At 36.4% G+C, this 20,397-nt stretch overlaps 1 protein-coding gene across 1 annotated transcript in view; it reads right to left on the reverse strand.

Moving 5' to 3' along the window:
• Positions 1-359: 359 nt before the first annotated feature.
• Positions 360-20,397, reverse strand: part of LOC136042625 (uncharacterized) — a 57,036-nt gene continuing 36,998 nt past the window's right edge. The window contains exons 2-3 of the mRNA XM_065727591.1: positions 6,630-6,793; positions 360-674 (exon numbers count right to left, since the gene is read on the reverse strand). Coding sequence (XP_065583663.1) covers positions 375-674; positions 6,630-6,793 — 464 coding nt within the window. The 3' untranslated portion in view covers positions 360-374. The remainder of the gene's footprint in view (positions 675-6,629; positions 6,794-20,397) is intronic.

A 20,397-nucleotide genomic window follows, 5' to 3' on the forward strand; every position in this document is an offset into this window, starting at 1 on the left:
ATCAAAAGGAACAGAAGTTAATCCATATATGAAGGGATCGCCACAACCGCAATATCTTGCTCTTTACTCTAAAGTTTGAATGTTTGTCTCCCTTTTTGAAGAACGACACCTGAAACACAAGGGCCGTTTAATTAGAACAGAAAGCTTTTTTAAAAGTGCTAAGAACTATTACGTGAAGAAAACGGTGTTATGAAGGGGGCAACCCCTTCATATACGGAATGATTTATGTTAGTTTCGAGTTTTAATGGTGCTCCTTACTTTCAGTTTAAAAAAACTTGTTTATTTTTTATTTAATGAACTAAAGCCCAGTTCACACATGTCTTTATCTATACTTAAATTTTTAGCCATCATCTCTCTTGACCAATCACAGCTGCTTAAAAATGAGAAGGCAAATAATTATTGGTATGTAATGATTTTGGCTGAAGATCAGTTTCAAGATAGGCTGCGTGTGAATTGGACTTAAAGGTCATAGAAGATCTTGTATTTTTACTTACATTGTTATGAGATATGTCAAGTACAGATACGTAATTCGGGAATTTCTGAATGGGGATTGCCGTGAGATTCTTGTGAGAGCAATTAACTTCGACGCGGTAAATGAAATCTTCCTTTTCCTTGCTATAAGTCATCTGGCTATACCAACAGCAGCATTCAGTTGGGCAGTCTCTTGTCATACTCTAAAAAAATAGATGGCAATGTATATAATATGGCGTAACGATAACAGTAATATGACATAAAAGTAATGGTGCAGTTTGGTGTTGTGCATTATATGAAAAAGGCCTATAAAATCGGGTAATGGCGATAGTGTAATATGGTAGAATAATATGGTGTGGCACGGTATAAAATATGATGCATTAGGTTTTGACATAGCAGATGTAAAGACTAGAGCACCAGAGAAGACAAAAAATATGTTATTAAAGTGAAAAGACAAATTACGATAATCTTAAGCTAAAACATAAATATAAAACATAAACTATATGAACTTAGCCTGCTTATTGGCTTCAAAGATGATATAGTAGTGACAGTTTATTATATGGCAATAATAAGGTATGATTGTATAATTGTGATAAAAAACAGCATAATATGATGTAATGGTAGAGGTGTAATATTGTACAATAAAATTGTGTAATATGTGGTAGCTTAAATATAGTATAAAAAACAGTATGGTAATGTGAAGCACTGATGGTGTAATGCGGTGCAATATTGCGGTTTAATGAATTCAAATAACAGAGGGAAAGACTTGAAAGACTAAAGAAATTTTGGAAATAGCGTATGAAATTTACAAGGGGTTTCATGGCACTCTTGAAATATTTCCACATAGTGTGATGTTGCAGAAGATATTCTTTAAAGCAATGTAGCATAGCCTATGGTATACATGGTGTAATATGGCGTATGCACCAAGAAAGCTGGCTGAAGAATCCAAATAATATGAACGCAAATGAAATAAATAGAACCCAAAGAACCCAAATGAAAATAAAAAATAGTTATGGATTAAATCCAAAATATGTTAGTTATTAATTAATACAAATTTATTAATAGATATAAAATAAGGTAAAACCGCTCTCAAGATAAAAGCGCTCTATACCATAAAACTCTATGAAATTCTAATCCAGAAGGAAACCAAGGATTGAGTTGCCGAATTAAAGTGACTTCGCACTACACACATAGTTTTCTATGCTAAGTGGTATAGTTGTGTTACATTAAATGTAACATTCCCAATAGAACTAGTCTTTTTACGCTAGGCTAACATAAGAATTCAAAAAACCAACATATTCTTCGTGTAAAATCATTAAAATCTTCTCATGTAGACTATTCAACCAGAGCTAACAGCTCACATGGCACTTGTGACGAGGTTGGAAGAGCCAAGAGCTCATATGGTATGAGCTCTGGCAAAATTCTAGGAATCAATCAATTTCTTTAAAAGAAAAATCAGAGGCTTAATGCCGGTCGGGATTTAAAATAAGAGCTCTGAGTCACGAGGTCCTTCTAAATATCAAAAGTCATTAAAATCCAATCACCCACTCGTAAGTTAAAAATACCTCAATTTTTCTAATTTTTCCTCTCCCTTCAGCCCTCCAGATGATCGAACCTGGAAAAACGACTTTATCAAGTCAATTTTTGCAGCTCCCTGACATGCCTACCAAATATCATCGTCCTAGCACGCCCAGAAGCACCAAACTTGCCAAAGTACTGAACCCCACCCCCTAACTCTCCCAAAGAGAGCGGATCCCGTCCGGTTACGTCAATCATGTATCTGCGACATTTATAAGCGTTTTTCGAGATTTTCAGTTTTCCCCTCCAACTCCCTCCAATGTCAACAGATCTGATTGGAATTTGAAATAAGAGCTCTGAGACACGAGTTCCTTTTAAATATCAAATTTCATTAAGATCTGGTCAACCGTTCTTAAGTTAAAATATCTCAATTTTTCTAATTTTTCCAAATTAACAACCCCCAGCTCCCCTAAAGAGAACGGATCCGTTACAATTATGTCAATCAGATAACTTGTGCTTATTTCATCCCGATCTCTCCGCTCAAGATTTCCGATTTCCGAGATTTTCGGTCCCCCCCCCCCAGCTCCTACAATGTCACCGGATCTGGTCATGATTTACAATGAGAGTTCTAAAGCACAGGATCCTTCTAAAGATCAAATTTCATTAAGATCTCATCACCCGTTCGCAAGTTACAAATACCTATTTTTTTATTTTTCCGAATCACCCCTCCCCCCAAACTTCACCGAAGAGAGCAGATCCGGTCTGGCTATTTCCGTCACATACATTGGACTTGTGCTTATTCTTCCCACCAAGTTTCATCCTGATCTCTCCGCTTTAAGTGTTTTCCAAGATTTCCGCCCCCCCCCCAATGACACTTGATCCGGTCGGGATTTAAAACAAGAAATCTGAGTTACTAGATCCTTCTAAATATGAAATTTGATTAAGATCCGATCACTCCTTCGTAAGTTAAAAAACCTCATTTTTCTATTTTTTTAGAATCAACCCCCCCCAACACCCCCAAAGAGAGCGGATCCTTTCCGGTTATTTTAATCACATATCTAGGACTTGCACTTATTTTTACCACAAAGTTTCATCCCGATGCCTCCACTCTAAGCGTTTTCCAAGATTTTAGGTCCCCCAAACTTCCCCTAACGTCACCTGATTCGGTCGGGATTTAAAATAATATTTCTAAGACACGATATTCTTCCTAACATCAAATTTCATTAATATCCGATCACTCCTTCGGAAGTTAAAATACCTCATTTTTTCTAATTTTCAGAATTATCCCTCTCCCCCCACAACTCCCCCAAAGAGAGCATTTTTTAAATTATTTTAACACCGAGTTTCATCCCGATCCCTTCACTCTAAGCGTTTTCCAAGATTTTAGTCCCCCCAAACTCCCCGCAATGTCACCGGATCCAGTCGGAATTTAAAATAAATCTCTGGGACCCGATATCCTTCCCAACATCAAATTTCATTAAGATCCGATCACTCCTTCGTAAGTTAAAAATATCTCATTTTTTCTAATTTTTTCAGAATTAACCCTCTCCCCCCAACTCTCCTAAAGAGAGCGGATCCATTCCGGTTATGTCAATCACGTATCTAGGACTTGTGATTATTTTTACCACCAAGTATAATCCCGATCCCTCCACTCTAAGCGTTTTCCAAGATTTTAGGTCCCCCCCCCAACTCCCCGCAATGTCACCGGACCCAGTCGGGATTTAAAGTAAAAGCTCTGAGACACGATATCCTTCCAAACATAAAATTTCATTAAGATCCGATAACTACTTCGTAAATTAAAAATACCTCATTTTTCTTTCTCCCCCCCCCCAGATGGTCGAATCGGGGAAACGCTAATTCCTAATTTAATTTGGTTTGGTTCCTGATACGCCTGCCAAATTTAATCGGCCTAGCTTTCCTGAAAGTGCCTAAAGTAGCAAAGCCGGGATAGACAGAAAGACAGACAGACAGACCGACCGATCGACAGAGTTTGTGGGGGGAACCTAAAATCTCGGAAAACGCTTAGAGTTGAGGGATCGGGATGAAACTTAGTGGTAAAAATAATCATCAGTCCTAGACACGTGATTGAAATAACCAGAACGGATTCGCTCTCTTTGGGGGAGTTGGGGAAGGAGGGTTAATTCTGAAAAATTAAGTAAAATGAGGTATTCGTAACTTACGAAGGAGTGATCGGATCTTAATGAATTTTGATGTTCAGAAGGATGTCGTGTCTCAGAGCTCTTATTTTAAATCCCGACCGGATCCGATAAAGGGGAGGTTGGGGGGGGGGGTGAGCCCCCCTGGCATACCCAGACACAACCAGAACGGATCAGCTCTCTTTGGGGGAGTTGGTGGGGGAGGGTTAATTCTAAGAAATTAGAAAAAATGATGTATTTTTGACTTACGAAAGAGTGATTGTATTTTAATGAAATTTCATATTTAGAAGGACTTCGAAACTCAGATCTCTTATTTTAAATTCTGACTGGATCCAGTGTCATTAGGGGGGGGGGGACCGGAAATCTTGGAAAACACTCAAAGCGGAGAGATCAGGATGAAACTTGGTGGAAAGAATAAGTACAAGTCCAAGATAGGTGACTGACATAACCGGACCAGATCTGCTTTCTTTCCGATATTGTGCTTTAGAACTCTCATTTTAAATCTCCACCAGATCCGGTGACATTGAAAGGAGTTGGAGGGGAAACTGGAATTCTTCGAAAACGTGAAAATCGAGGTATCTTACGAATAGGTGATCGGATCTTAATAAAACTTGATATATAGAAGAATCTTATGTTTCAGATGCTCCATTTTAAATTCGAATCGGATACGGGGACATAGAGGGTTGGAGGGAGGAAACAGAAATCTTGGAAACCGGAAATCTCGGAAAACCCTTAAAGTGGAGAGATCGGGATGAAACTTGATGGGAAGAATAAGCACAAGTTATAGATACGAGATTGACATAATTGGTACGGATCTTTTCTCTCTGAGGGAGCTGGGGGTTGTTAATTTGGAAAAATCAGAAAAATTGAGGTATTTTTTAGCTTAAGTACGGGTGACTGGACCTTAATGAAATTTGATATTTAAAAGGAACTCATGTCTCAGTGCTCTAATTTCAAATCTCGACCAGATATTTTGACATTGGGGGGAGTTGGAGGGGGAAACGGGAAATCTTGGAAGACGCTTATAAATGTCGCAGATACATGATTGACCTAACCGGACTGGATCCGCTCTCTTCGGGGGAGTTAGGTGGTGGGATTCAGTGCTTTGGCGAGTTTGGTGCTTCTGGACGTGCTAGGAAGATGAAAATTGGTAGGCGTGTCAGTGAGCTGCACAAATTGACTTGATAAAGTACTTTTCCCCGATTCGACCATCTGGTGGGCTGAAGGGAGAGGAAAAATTAGAAAAATTGAGGTATTTCTAACTTACGAGTGGGTGATCGGATCTTAATGAATTTTAATATTTTGAAGGACTCGTGACTCAGAGCTCTTATTTTAAATCCCGACCGGCATCAAGCCTCTTACTTTCCTTTTAAAGCAATCTATTGATTCTTAGAATTTTGCTAGAGCTCATTCCATATGAGCTCTTGGCTCTTCCGACCTCGTTACAAGTGCCATATGAGCTCTTAGCTCTTGTTTTTTAAAGCTATGGGATGTTTGGCTGAGTTTCTTCAGGACATTCTTAAAGACGTAGGTGTTACTGTCTACATTTTATCCACTGTGAAAAGTTTACTGATGTATATTTTCAAAGTTTATTTATTTAACAAAATTAATTTTTATACAAATTATATTCTGTTGCTTCTATTGACTTTTATATATAGACCTTGTCATATGCTTTTAAGATATTAGCAGTAAAGGCTGTCAGACGACAGGCAGAAGACAAAAGTGCCATGAAAACCCAGATTTGACGTCTCGTAGCGTTACTCTTCACAAAGATAAAAAAAAAAAAAAAAAAAAATCAACATCTTCTGCCGACACAAAAATTGACACCATCCTTGTCCCCTTCTCCCAACAAACTTTCATGGAAAGCTTCAGCTTAATTGTCTAGCCATGTGATCTCCTCGCCGTACTTTAAATGGAATCAACTCTATAGCCTAATAAGACGAAAAAGAGTCCCGAAGCTTGGCGTTTCCGACACAAGACGTCACATGATTGGGGCAGAGTTGAAGTTTACGAACATAGGGAATTATTATATAAAGACTTACTTCTATCTTATGGGTTTCATAGAACTTTTCCAGCCCCTCTCCCTAAAACAAAACTAACAAAAAACATTTTTCAAGGAAAATATAAAAAGCAAGGTATTTTCGAAATCTAGTGAGGGGGCAAAAAATCTAGGGGCTTTCCCGACCCCTGTCCCCAGTTTACTGGATTCCAAAGCAACAGTCTGAGCTTTCCAGTTAAGGTTATCAAGTTTATTATTTAGACAAATCTGACCAGAGCAAGATTCAAAGTTTTTCAGCTGAGGGTTTTCAGGTTACGTACTTTAACAACTCTAGTCACTACAGGAGTAATTCTTCAGTTGAAGTATCTCAGGTTTTATTACTTAGAAAAACCTGGCCAAAACAAAAGCCTAAGTTTTTCAGTTGAAAAGACTCTGAAATAAACAATAGAGCATTTATTCTAAAATGCATTGACTAAGATACTCACATTGAAAGCCTGTGAAACCTTTGATATTTCTAGATAAGTACTGGTACCAAATTGAGCTAACTCCCCAGTGCAATTTTTCTCCGGCTCATCTATAATATCTTTAGACAAACCCAAAAACCATTGCGTTGCTGCTGTAGCTATGTAAGAACAACGGAATTCTGTTCCTAGAAAAAACAAAATTCATTTTGAAAAAAAAAACTGCTGACCAAAGAGTTTTGGAGGCTAATACATTTCGAGGACCATTGAGTCCAAAATATTACGAGTTTTCGTACAATTTATCATATTTTATACATCGTTTGCTTTTTCTATGATTTTTTGTTCAAATCTACACCCCTCCACCAAAATGTCACAAGGAGGCGGAGGGGTTGCACTATTTAAAATAAAAAAAAGAAGAAGTAACAGCCTATTTCGTTTATTTCAAGACTCGAAAATATACTTACAATCAAACACATATTCCCTATTTGTTTCGGAGAAGGGGGGAGGGGGTGTGAAAAACACATCAGCATTTTCTATATATTCATTGTTATTACATTTTTTAAAATCAGAAAACATTTCGGAGGGGTTCAAATCCCCTATCCCCCCTGGCTATGGCCTTGCTCAAAATAAATAACAAAATATCCCACTAGTTATTCACCTTTTATTATTTGTTGCTTGTGTTTTGTATATGTTGGCTCGTTTTTCATCCTTTTGATTTCTTTATAGCCTCTTTAATTATTTTTTTCATATTTTATAAGTTTTACTTCTTTTTAACCTTTTTGATATTTTCACCTATATAGCCTATGTGTTTTTTTTTTTCGATGTATTTTATAAAATGACATTTTTATCCTGGTTTTTAAACTTTTTGATGTTCTTGTCCTATTTTTGTTCTAAACCCCAAATTCGACTTTGGTCTTCCGTGACTTGTGAAGACAATTTCCTTTTATTTAAATACCTCACCTTATGTAATGGTTACTTTTATGAAACCATCTTCCTGTGTTTGCGTCAACATTTCAGATTGATTAGGCTTGAGCTAAAGTAATTTTGTTAAATAGGAACATTCTTACGAAATTAAAAGGAATTAAAGCTGGATCGACTCTGACTATGCTTACAGAGTTACACTTTTGACCCCCGTTACAAATGAAATAACTAGCGACATCAGGACTCACACCCCCTGACATTGAGATTTTAAGTATGGAGTGCTAAGTTAGAACAAAAATACACTTATGATTGTCTAAAGAACTCTTGCAAGCTCAGTTTTCAGTACAAGTTCTTAGAATTCTAAAGATATTGAAAAGTATCACATGCCACATAGTTTGGTAGTTTTGTAGAAACATATTGCTTTAACTGCGAAGCAATAAATCTGGTTCGGTTTAAGTTTCAACTCTCTTCTTTACTTCTGTACGGAAAACCTTTTTTCTACTATGTTTTTTTTTTTTTTTTTTTTAACATTCAAAATAGAGCTTGCAAAAAGTTTTTGAATTTATTAAAGAAACTGAAGAAGTCAGTATGATTTTTCTGCTAAAATAAGACACTGAACATTACATCCTATCTTCCTTAAGCTTTCCTATAAGAAAAGTGCAACGTATTCACATAACTAAAGAGTCCGAGGTGTGTGGTGTCACCAGTGTCTTTGAGAATTTCTCAATAAAGAAATCCAACCATTTAAATGACAACGAAAATAAATAAATAAAATGTTTCAATTATGCTGTTTTTTGTCAAATAATGTTCTTGTTTATTAAGGATATGGAGAAAACGCTTCCCCATTCATTATACTTCCGAGCCTTTCCATCCCAGAAAATGCAAAATAGCGCTTTATGATGCAAACATTAGGAAGAATCAAACAGTCCGTGGTAACGAACTGTAGTAAGGAGCGACCCGGTTCAATAGTAAACGAAACTCTAAAAAACGGAACTTAGATGCTAAAAGATATATAAAAAGAATCTGATTTTTATGCTGAGTTTAAATGTATAAGTTTCATCAAATTTAGTCTTTGTCATCAAAAGTTACGAGCCTGAGAAAATTTGCCTTATTTTGGAAAATAGGGAGAAACATCCCCAAAAAGTCATAGAATCTTAACGAACATCACACCATCGCATTCAGCGTATCAGAGAACCCTATAAAAAAATTTCAAGGTCCAATCTACAAAAACGTGGAATTTCGTATTTTTTACCAGAAGACAGATCACGGGTGCGTGTTTATTTGTTTGTTTTTGTTTTTGTTTTTTTTTTTCCAGGGGTCATCGTATCAACCAAGCGGTCCTAGAGTGTTGCAAGAAGGCTCATTCTAACGGAAATGAAAAGTTCTAGTGCCCTTTTTAAGTGACCAAAAATTGGAGGGCACCTAGGCCCCCTCCCACGCTCATTTTTTCCCAAATTCAACAGATCAAAATTTTGAAATAGCCATTTTGTTCCACATAGTCGAAAACCATAATAACTACGTATTTTGGGGATGACTTACTCCCCCACAGTCCCTGGGGGAGGGGCTACAAGTTACAAACTTTGACCAATATTTACATACAGTAATGGTTATTGGGAAGTGTACCGACGTTTTCTGGGGGATTTTTTTGGTTTGGGTGCGGGGTTGAGGGGAAGGGGCTATGTGGGAGGATCTTTCCTTGGAGGAATATTTCATTGGGGGATAGAAATTCAATGAAAAGGGCGCAGGATTTTCTAGCATTACTATTAAAAAAAAACAATGAAAATATAAACATGAAAAAGTTTTTTCAATTGAAAGTAAGGAGTAGCATTAAAACTTAAAACAAACAGAGATTATTACGCAAAAGAGGGGTTCTAAAAATACTTTAGCATAAAGAGCGAAATATTTATGAGGAGATAAATACTTCGCTCTTTATGCTAAAGTATTTTTAGCAATTTCAACTAATTATTCTACGGCCTTAATGATTCAGGAGTCATTCTTAAAGAATTGGGACAAAACTTAAGATTTAGTGTGAAGAGCTAGGTATTAACGAGGGGACTAACCCCCTCATATATATAATCAAAATATAAGAATATAAAAGTTTGTTACGTAAGTTAATTCTTAAGTTACTTATAATTTCTACTAATAAAAACGTTCGTTAATAATTAAAAGTTCTAGTTGCCTTTTTAAGTAGCCGAAAAATTGGAGGGCAACTAGGCCTCCTTCCCAACCCCTTATTTCTCAAAATCGTCTGACCAAAACTAAAAGAAAGCCATTTAGCCAAAAAAAAGAATTATTATGCAAAATTCATTTTAATAATTTATGCACGGAGAGCCAAAATCAAACATGCAGTAATTCAAAAACGTTCAGAAATTAAATAAAAAAACTAGTTTTTTTAAAAGAAAGTAAGGAGCGACATTAAAACTTAAAGCGAACAGAAATTACTCCGTATATGAAATGGGTTGTCCCCTCCGCAATCCCTCGCTCTTTACGCTAAAGTTTTTAATTGTTTTAAAAAGTAGATTTGTGGCAAAGAGTCAAACTTTAGCGTAAAGAGCGAGGGATTGCGGAGGGGACAACCCATTTCATATACGGAGTAATTTCTGTTCGCTTTAAGTTTTAATGTCGCTCCTTACTTTCTTTTAAAAAAAAACTAGTTTTTTTATTTATTTTAAAAGAGACGTAGAGAGTCGGCAGCAATTAGTTGAGCCATTTCACATCTTTCAGAGATTTTGTAGCAACCTGCTAGCATGACAGAAAGAAATTTTAAAACAAATAATGTATGCTAACCAGTTTTCAAGATTGAGGGGTGCAAGCCCTTAATTTAAGTGTTTTATAATAGTGATTTTGACCCTCTTTGGGTGAAACTGGTGTTTTGTAGCACAAAAGGGTAGAAAAGGCTAGTTTACTGTGGCATGATCTCTTTGGCTAATTAAACACGAATTATAAAAAAACCTTAGAAATCACTGCAGCATTCATGTCATTATCCGCTGATGATTTACAAATAAACACGGAACTCACTGCGGCATTCATATCATACTTTAGAACCATCTTAGATGATGGGAGGGGGTTTAACCTCCCGTTTAGTGTTTTAGACCCTAAAAAATCATTTGAATTAATTAGAATTTGCATGAATTGGCATTTTGACCCTCTTTGGGCAAAAATGTTTTGTGGTACACAATAGCAGAAAATGCCACTTTGCTGCGATTACAGAAACTGAAAACACTCTGCAGTAATTTAGAGCTCAAAAACTGGTTAACTATCTTAAAATTTACAGTTCTCGGTATTTTTATCCTTTTTGGGCAGAAACTGATGTTCTAAGGCACAAAGTGACAGAAAACAGAACTTTGTTGTGGCACGATCTCTAATTCAAACAGATCATGGTAACGAACTGTAGTAAGGAGCGACCTGGCTCAATAGTAACCAAAACTATAAAAAACGGAATTTTGATATCAATAGTTACATAAAAAGAATTGCATTTTACTGCTGATTTTAAATATATTAAAAAAAAAATTAAATGAAAGTAAGGAGCAACATTTAAACTTAAAACGAACAGAAATTACTCCGTATATGAAAGGGGCTTTTCGTCCTCAGCGCCCCGCTCTTTCCGCTAAAGTTTGACTCTTTCTCTTAACTCTACATTTTAAAACAGTAAAAAACAGTAAAAGAACAGAAATTACTCCGTATATGAGAGGGGCTTTTCTTCCTCAACGCCCCGCTCTTTACGCTAAAGTTTGACTCTTTCTCTTAACTCTACATTTTAAAACAGTAAAAAACAGTAAAAGAACAGAAATTACTCCGTATATGAAAGGGGCTTTTCCTCCTCAACACCCCGCTCTTTACGCTAAAGTTTGACTCTTTCTCTTAACTCTACATTTTAAAACAGTAAAAAACTTTAGCGTAAAGAGCGAGGCGTTGAGGAAGAAAAGCCCCTTTCATATACAAAGTAATTTCTGTTTGTTTTAAGTATAAATGTCGCTCCTCACTTTCATTTTAAAAAAACTTGTTTTTTTGTTTAATTTCTGGACGTTTTTGAATTAATGCATGTTTTGATCTCGGCTCTCCGCACATAAATAATTAAAACGAAACTTGCATATTAATTTTTTTGGGCTAAATGGCTTTTTCATAGTTTTAATCGGAAGATTTTGAGAAAAAAGGAGCTAGGGAGGAGGCCTAGTTGCCCTCCAGTGTTTGATTACTTAAAAAGGCAACTATAACTTAGAATTTTTTACGAACGTTTTCATAAATAAAAAATATACGTAACTTACAAATTAAATTACGTAGTGAACTTCTATATTCGTATGTTTTTATTGCGTATATGAGGGGGCTCACCCCTCTTCGATACCTCGCTCTTTACATTAATAATTAAATTTTGTCCCAATTCCTTAAGATTGACTCCTGAATCACAAAGACCATAGAATAAATAGTTGAAATTACTAAAAACACTTTAGCGTAAAGAGCGAAGGATTACGAGAAGGTAAACCCCTCATATGTGTAATGATTTTTGTTCGTTTTAAGTTTTAATGGTGCTTCTCACTTTCAGTAGAAAAAACTTTTCATATTTATTTTTTCATTGTTTTTCTTTAAATAATGATTGAAAATCCTGCGCCCCCTCCATTGAAAGTCTCTTCCCCCATGAGCAGTTCCTCCATGGAAAGATCATCCCACGTAACTCCATCCTCAACTCCCCCCCAAACCAAAAATACCCCTGAAAATGTCTGTACACTTCCCAGTAACCCTTACTATATGTAAACACAGGTCAAAGTTTGTAACTTGCAGCCCCTCCCTCGGGGCCTGCAGGGGAGTAAGTCGTCCCCAAAGACATAGTTATTAGGTCTTTCGACTATGATAAATAAAATGGCTATCTCAGAATTTTGATCCAGTGACTTTTGAGAAAAAATGAGCGTGGTATTCTTGGTCACTTAAAAAGGGCACAAGAACTTTTAATTCCCGTTAGAATGAGCCCTTTCGCAACATTCTAGGACCACTAAGTCGCTACGATCACCCTTGGGAAAAAAAAACAAACAAACAAATAAACACGCATCTGTGATTTGTCTTCTGGCAAAAAATGCGAAATTCCACATTTTTCTAGATAGGGCCTTGAAACTTCTACAATAAGGTTCTATGATACGCTGAATTTGATGGTGTGATTTTCGTCAAGATCGTATGACTTTTAGGGGGTGTTTCCCCCTATGTTCTAAAACAAGGCAAATTTTCTCAGGCTCGTAACTTTTGATTGGTAAGACTAATCCTGATGAAACTTATATATTTAAACTCAGCATTGTAATGTGATTCTTTTGATGTAACTATTGGTATCAAAATTTCATTTTTTAGAGTTTCAGTTACTGTTGAGCCGGGTCGCTCCTTACTACAGTTCGTTACCACGAACTGTTTGATAAGTTTCATTAAGTTTAGACTTACCCACCAAAAGTTACGAGCCTGAGAAAATTTGCATTATTTCAGAAAATAGGGGGAAACACTCCTTAAAAGTGATAGAATCTTAACGAAAATCAGATTTGCACCATCAGATTCAGCGTATCAGAGCCATACAATAGAAGGTTCTAGCTCCTATCTACTAAAAAGTGGAATTTTGTATTATTTGCTACAAGATCACGGATGCATGTTTTTTTTTTATATTTTACCCATGGGGCATCCTATCGAACCAGCGGTCCTAGAATGTCGTGAGAGGGCTCATTCTGACGGAACATAAAAGTTCTAGTGCCTTTTTTACGTGACCACACAAATCAGAGGGCACCTAGGCCCCCTCCCACGCTCCTTTTCCCCCAAAGCCACCGGATCAAAATTTTGAAATAGCCATTTTATTCAGCATAGTTGGAAAACCTTATAACTATGTTTTTGGGGACGACTTATGCCCCCAAAGTCCCCTTGGGAGGAGCTGCAAGTTACAAACTTTGACCAGCGTTTACATATAGTAATGGTTATTGGGAAGTGTATAGACATTTTCAGGGTGATTTTTTTTTTGGTTGGGGGGAGGGGTTGAGGGGAGAGGGTTACGTGGGTTGAACATTCCGTGGAGGAATTTGTCATGAAAGAAGAAAATTTCCATGAAGGTGGCGCAGGATTTTCAAGCATTTAAAAAAAATGAAAAAAAATGAAGAAGTTTTTTCAACTGAAAGCAAGGAGCAGTATTAAAACTTAAAACGAACATAAATCATTGCGTATATGAGGGGTTCATCTCCTAATACTTCGCTCTTTACGCTAAAATATTTTTAGTAATTTCAACTATTTTTTCCAAGGCCATTGTGATTCAGGGGTCATTCTTAAGGAATTGGGATAAAATTTAAGCTTTAGTGTAAAGAGCGAAGTATTGACGAGGGGGGCAAACCTCCTCATATACGTAGTAAAGACATACGAATAAAGAAGTTTGTTACGTAAGTTAATTCGTAAGTTACATATATTTTTACTAATAAAAACGTTCGAAAAAAATTAAAAGTTCTAGTTGCCTTTTTAAGTAACCAAGAACTTGGAGGGTAACTATTCCCCTTCTCCCGCTCCTTTTTTCGCAAAATCATTTGATCAAAACTATGAGAAAGCTATTTAGCCAAAAAATAAATTAATATGGAAATTTCGTTTAGATTATTCATGTGCGGAGAGCCAATTTCAAAACATACATTAATTCAAAAACGTTAAGAAATTGAATAATCCTTATTTCCAGTTTAAAAAAAACTTATTTTTTATTATTTAATCTTACTTTAAAAGGTCAATATGTGCTGACAATTTCTTAAAAGCCATGTTAATCACTGCATCGTTCATATTATTATCATCTGACGATTAGTAAACAAGGAAAAAAACGAAAAAATAGACGGAACTCACTGCGACATTCACGTCTCACTTTATTTTCTTTTTTTTGAATTGCTTGGACTAACATGTTCTACACCTTAAAGTTAAGGTGGGAGGTGTTTAAGAACTCTTTCGTAGCATGGTGGTGACACCTAACACCCAGTCAAAGAAACAAGGTATTTTCCTTAGGATTTCTCAGAAATACGTTTTAATATGGCGTAAACCTCTAATAACAACAAATCCTCTCTAGAATTGCTTGCTACGATGGGCTAGCCACATATTGGCACGGTGGCGTTAATATACATTGTCTTGGCTCAAGAAACGTGGCATTCTCATTAAACTATCTCAGCAATAACCTAATACAAAAATATGTCTTTTTGTTCGTTTGCATGTCTAATTTTCAAAACGTGATTTTTCTAGTATCAAGATTTAAATCTATAGAATGTAACAGGCAGGTGCATTCAATAGATCAATTGACAAGAGATATTTTCATTAAAGCCTCTCAGAAATAACTCTTAAAATGGCTTGGATTTTACTCTAATAGCAACCCACCCCCTAAATTCTGTGTAGCGAAGAGGAAAAGAAAGACTTTCGAACCTATATGAAGGTGTACCATATTTTAGCCATAATGATACTCTCGCTTTTATTCCATCTCTGATAGGACATTAAAGTTCGAATAGAGTAAAAGACCCTATTAGTAAAAAATGCGCTGAGAGAAACCCGCAGAATTATCTAATAACACTCTAAAACATTACTCAATAAGCAGGTGCTCACCAAATGTAAGCAATTTCTAGTAATCGATTTTCCCCTCTGCATGTCAATTATTGCAGCCACATGGGAACACGCAATCCACTTAATCATTCGAGTATGCGCGAACAGGGGATACTCCTTGCGCGCAATGGTTTATCATCATCTGAACTAAAATTTTAGAAAAGATTTCATAATCCAACTGTTTCGCGCTCCATTCTATTGAGGGGGATTTCCTTGCGAATCCTAATGTGGACATAAAATATTTGAAATATGAAGGTTATATGAAAAAAAAACACCTTGAAAGAAAAAATATCTTAAAAGTATTATGTAACACCCTACGCGTGTGTCCACTTCAGTTACAAGACAGGATTCCCCACGGACCCTGAAGAAACAAGTCATACAAGAATGCGTCATTTTTAACACAAGTAAACATTCCCCTATTGCGTGAGGAATAAATAATCATAAGGAAAACACTCTTTAAGAAAAATGTCATAAAAAGTGCCTTGAAACATCTTGAAACGTCTTAAAGAAAAATGTCTTAAAAACGTCTTGAAATGTCTCGAAACGTCTTGAAGAAAAGCGTCTAAAAAAATGTCTTGGAATGTCTTGAAAAACGTCTTGGAGAAAAATGTCTTAAAAATGTCTTGAAACATTTTGAAAAATATCTTGAAGAGAAACGTCTTAAAAATGGCCTGAAATGTCTTGAAACGTCTTGCAAAACGTCTAGTGTCATAACAAAATTTCCTGGCTTGATTTGTCGACTGTAACACGTTCTATTACGTAAAATAAGCATAACTAAACATTCCCTATGACGTAACGTGCACCTGTGTCATGAGGGGAATCACCGTTAAACTTCTTCGTCATTAAAGAAAGAAAAGAGTAGCGCCTATGACTTTCATGAAAACCAGTGATGCGTCACTACTTACCGTGTAGTTCCTTGTCACTTAAAGATCGTATTTTTAAGAATTCTTGCAAGATCTTCATGACACCAGGATTCAACCAAAAGGAGATAACCAAAGCTGGAGAGAAAGCTTTGCTCCGAATATACAAAGAGGAAAGTAATTAGAATACCCTGAAGGATGTCTGGGTGCTGTTATTTACTATGTGGGTTGCAAGTTCAAATGTTTTCGTTTAGACAGAGTGGCTTCCGCCAACTTTGGCTGCCGCAAAGTACCACTTTTACAAGTACTATTTGCAAATAATGAATTGGCAAGACATGTCCAATCAAATAGTTCGTGGTAACGAACTGTAGTAAGGAGTGACCCGGCTCAATAGCAATCGAAACACTAAAAAATAAAATTTTAATACCAACAGTTACATCAAAAGAACCGCAGTTTAATGCTGATGTTAAGTATATAAGTTTCATCAAGTTTAGTTTTACCCATAAACAGTTGCGAGCCTGGGAAAATTTCCCTTATTTTAGACAATAGGGGGAAACGTAGAATCTTAAAAAAAAATCACAGAATCTTAACGATATTAACACCATCAGATTCAGCGTATCAGAGAACCCTACTGTAGAGGTTTCAAACTCCTATCTACAAAAATGTGGAATTTTGTATTTTTTCTCAGAAGACAGATCACGGATGCGTGTTTATTTGTTTGTTTGTTTGTTGTTGTTTTTTCCTAGGGGTGATCATATTGACCCTGTGGTCCTAGAATGTCGCGAGAGGGCTCAATCTAACGGAGATTAAAAGTTATACTGCCCTTTTTAAGTGAACGAAAATTGGAGGGCACCTAAAACCCCTCCCCCACACGTTTTTTTCCCAAGTTCACTGGATCAAAATTTTTATATAACCATTCTGTTCAACTTAGTCAAAAACCTGATAAACATGTCTTTGGGGACGACTTAATACCCCACAGACCCCCCGGGGGAGGGGCTGCAAGTTACAAACTTCGATCATTGTTCACATATAGTGAACAGTTTTGCGTTGGGGCTGGGGTGAGTCAGAGGGGGGGTTACTTGGGAGGATCTTTCCATGGAGAAATTTTTCATGAGGGAAGAGAATATCCATGAAGGGGGGGGGCAGGATTTTCTAGCATTACATAAAAAAATGAGAAAAAAATTCAACTTCAAGTAGTAAGCAGTATTATAACTTAAAACGAACATAAAATATTACGTATGTAAGGGGGTTCGTCTCCTCCACAATACCTTGCTCTTTACACTAAAGTATTTTTAGTAATTTCAACTATTTATTCTACGGTCTTTGTGAATGAGGGATCATTCTTAAAGATTTGGGACAAAATTCAAGCTTTAGTGTAAAGAATGAGGTATTGACGAGGCGCCGATCCCCCTCATATGCGTAATAAAAATACACAAATATAGAAGTTCGTTACGTAAGTTAATTCGTAAGGTACGTATGTTTATTACTAACAAAAAGGTTTGTAAGAAAAATAAAAAATCTAGTTGCATTTTTAAGCAAACAAAAATTGAAGGCAACTAGGCTTCCTCGCCTATTCCCTTTTTTTATCACACACTATGTCCGACCACAACTATGAAAAAACATATATAAAGTATATAACACACAACTATATAATGCCATTTAGCAAAAAAAAAATTAATATGCAATTTTGGTTTTATTTATTCATGCGTGGTGAGCCAAAATTAAAACATGCATTAATTCATCAAGAACCAAGAGCTCATATGGTACTTGTGACGAGGTTGGAAGAGCCAAGAGCCAAGAGCTCATTTGGCATGAGCTCTAGCAAAATTCTAAGAATCAATAAATTGTTTTACAAGGAAAATTAGAGACTTAATGGGATTTAAATAAGGGATTTAAATAAGATTAAGCTCGGGATTTAAAATAAGAGCTCTGAGACACAAGGTTCTTCTAATTATCAAAATTCATTAAGATCCGATGACCCATTCGTAAGTTAAAAATAACTCATTTTTTTCCTCTCCTTTCAACCCCCCTCCCAGATGGTCGAATCGGGGAAAAACTTTGTCAAGTCAATTTGTGCAGGTCCCTGACACGTCTACCAATTTTCATCGTCCTAGACATCCCGAAGCACCAAACTCACCTAAGCAATGGAACCCCCTAACTCCCCTAAAGAGAGCGGATCCAGTTCAGTTACGTCAATCACGTATCTACGATATTTGCTTACCCTACCCTCCAAGTTTCATCCCGATACCTCCACTCTAAGCGTTTTCCAAGATTTCTGGTTTCCCCCATAACCCCCCCCCCAAAGTCACCATATCTGGTCAGGATTTAAAATAAGAGCTCTGAGACATGCGATCCTTCTAAATTTCAAATTTCATTAAGATCTGGTCACCCGGTCTTACGTTAAAAATACCTCAACTTTTCTAATTTTTCCGAATTAACATCCCCCTCAACTCCCCCAAAGAGAGCAGATCCGAGCCAATTATATCAATCTCATATCTAGAACTTATATTTATTCTTCCCATCAAGTTTCATCCCGATTTCTGTACTCTAAGTGTTTTCCAAGATTTCCGGTTTCCAAGATTTCTGTTTCCCCCTTCCAACCCCCTATGTCCCCGGATCCAATTCGAAATGAAAATGGAGCATCTGACATATAAGATTTTTCTACATATCAAGTTTCATTAAGATCCGATCACCTATTCATAAGATAAAGAAACCTCAATTTTCACGTTTTCCAAGATTTCCAGTCTCCCCCCCCAACGTCACCGGATCTGGTCGTGATTTAAAACAAGAGCTCTGAAGCACAAGATCCTTCTAAGTATCAAATTTCATTAAGATCTGATCAACCGTTCGAAGTTACAAATGCCTCATATTTTCTAAAAAAAATTTCAATTACCCCCCTCCCCAACTCCCCCAAAGAGAGCTGATTCAGTCCGGTTGGGTGAGTCACGTATCTTGGACTTTTGCTTATTCTTCCCACCAAGTTTCATCCTGATCTCTCCACTCTAAGCGTTTTCCAAGATATCCGGTCCCCCACTCCCCCAATGACACTGGATCCAGTTGAGAATTAAAATAAGAGATTTGAGTTACAAGGTCCTTCTAAATATGCAATTTCATTAAGATTCAATCACTCCTTCGTAAGTTAAAAATACCTCATTTTTTCTAATTTTCAGAATTAACCCTCCCCCTACTCCCCAATGGGAGCAGATCCGTTGCAGTTATGTCAATGACGTATTTAGGATTTGTGGTTATTTTTCCCACCAAGACTCATTCTGATCCCTCCACTCTAAGCGTTTTCTAAGATTTTAGGTTTTCCCCTCCAACTCCCTCCCCATGTCACCGAACCCAGTCGGAGTTTAAAATAATAGCTCTGAGACACGATATCCTTCTAAATATCAAATTTCATTAAGATCCGATCACCCTTTCGTAAGTTTAAATATCTTATTCTATCTAATTTTTCGGAATTAACCGTCCGTCGTTTAAGTAAACTTAAATAAAATAAAAAAACAAGTTTTTTCAACTGAAAGTAAGGAGTGACATCAAAACTTAAAACGCACAGAAATTACTTCGTATATGAAAGAGGCTGCTTCCTCATCAACGCCCCGCTCTTTACGCTAAAGTTTGACTCTTTCTCTCAATTCTTCCTTTTAAAACAGTAAAAAACTTTAGCGTAAAGAGCGGGGCGTTTATGAGGAAGCAGCCTCTTTCATATACGAAGTAATTTCTGTGCGTTTTAAGTTTTGATGTCACTCCTTACTTTCAGTTGAAAAAACTTGTTTTTTTATTTAATTTCTGAACGTTTTTGAATCAATGCATGTTTTGATTTTGGCTCTCCGCAGAGGAATAATCAAAAACGAAATTTGCATTTTTTTTTTTTTTTGGCTCAATGGCTTTCTCATAACTTTGATCGAATGATTTTGAGAAAAAAAGAGCGGGGGACGAAGCCTAGTTGCCCCCCGATTTTTTGGTTAATTAAAAAGGCAACTAGAACTTTTAATTTTTTACGAATCTTTTTATTTGTAAAAGATTTACGTAGCTTATAAATTAGCTTACGTAAAGAACTTTTGTATTCTCATGTTTTTATTACATATATGAGGGGATTCGCCCCATCGTCAGTACCTCGCTCTTTACACTAAAGCTTAAATTTTATCCCAATTCATCCCCCCCTGAATCACAAAAGCCGTAGAATAAGTAGTTGAAATTACCGAAAATACTTTAGCGTAAAGAGCGAGGTATTAAAAAGAGGTGAGCCCCTCATATGGGTAATAATTTCTGTTTGTTTTAAGTTTTATTGCTGTTCCTTACTTCCAGCTGAAAAAGCTTTTTCACTTTTATTTTTTAATTGTTTTTTTTTTTAATAATGCTAGTAAATCCTGCTCTCCCTTCATGGAAATTTTCTTCTCCCATTACAAATTCTCGAAGGAAAGTTCCCCCAGCATATCCCC

This window comes from Artemia franciscana, unplaced genomic scaffold (genome assembly GCF_032884065.1).
Source record: "Artemia franciscana unplaced genomic scaffold, ASM3288406v1 Scaffold_1618, whole genome shotgun sequence".
Classification (NCBI taxonomy): domain Eukaryota; kingdom Metazoa; phylum Arthropoda; class Branchiopoda; order Anostraca; family Artemiidae; genus Artemia; species Artemia franciscana.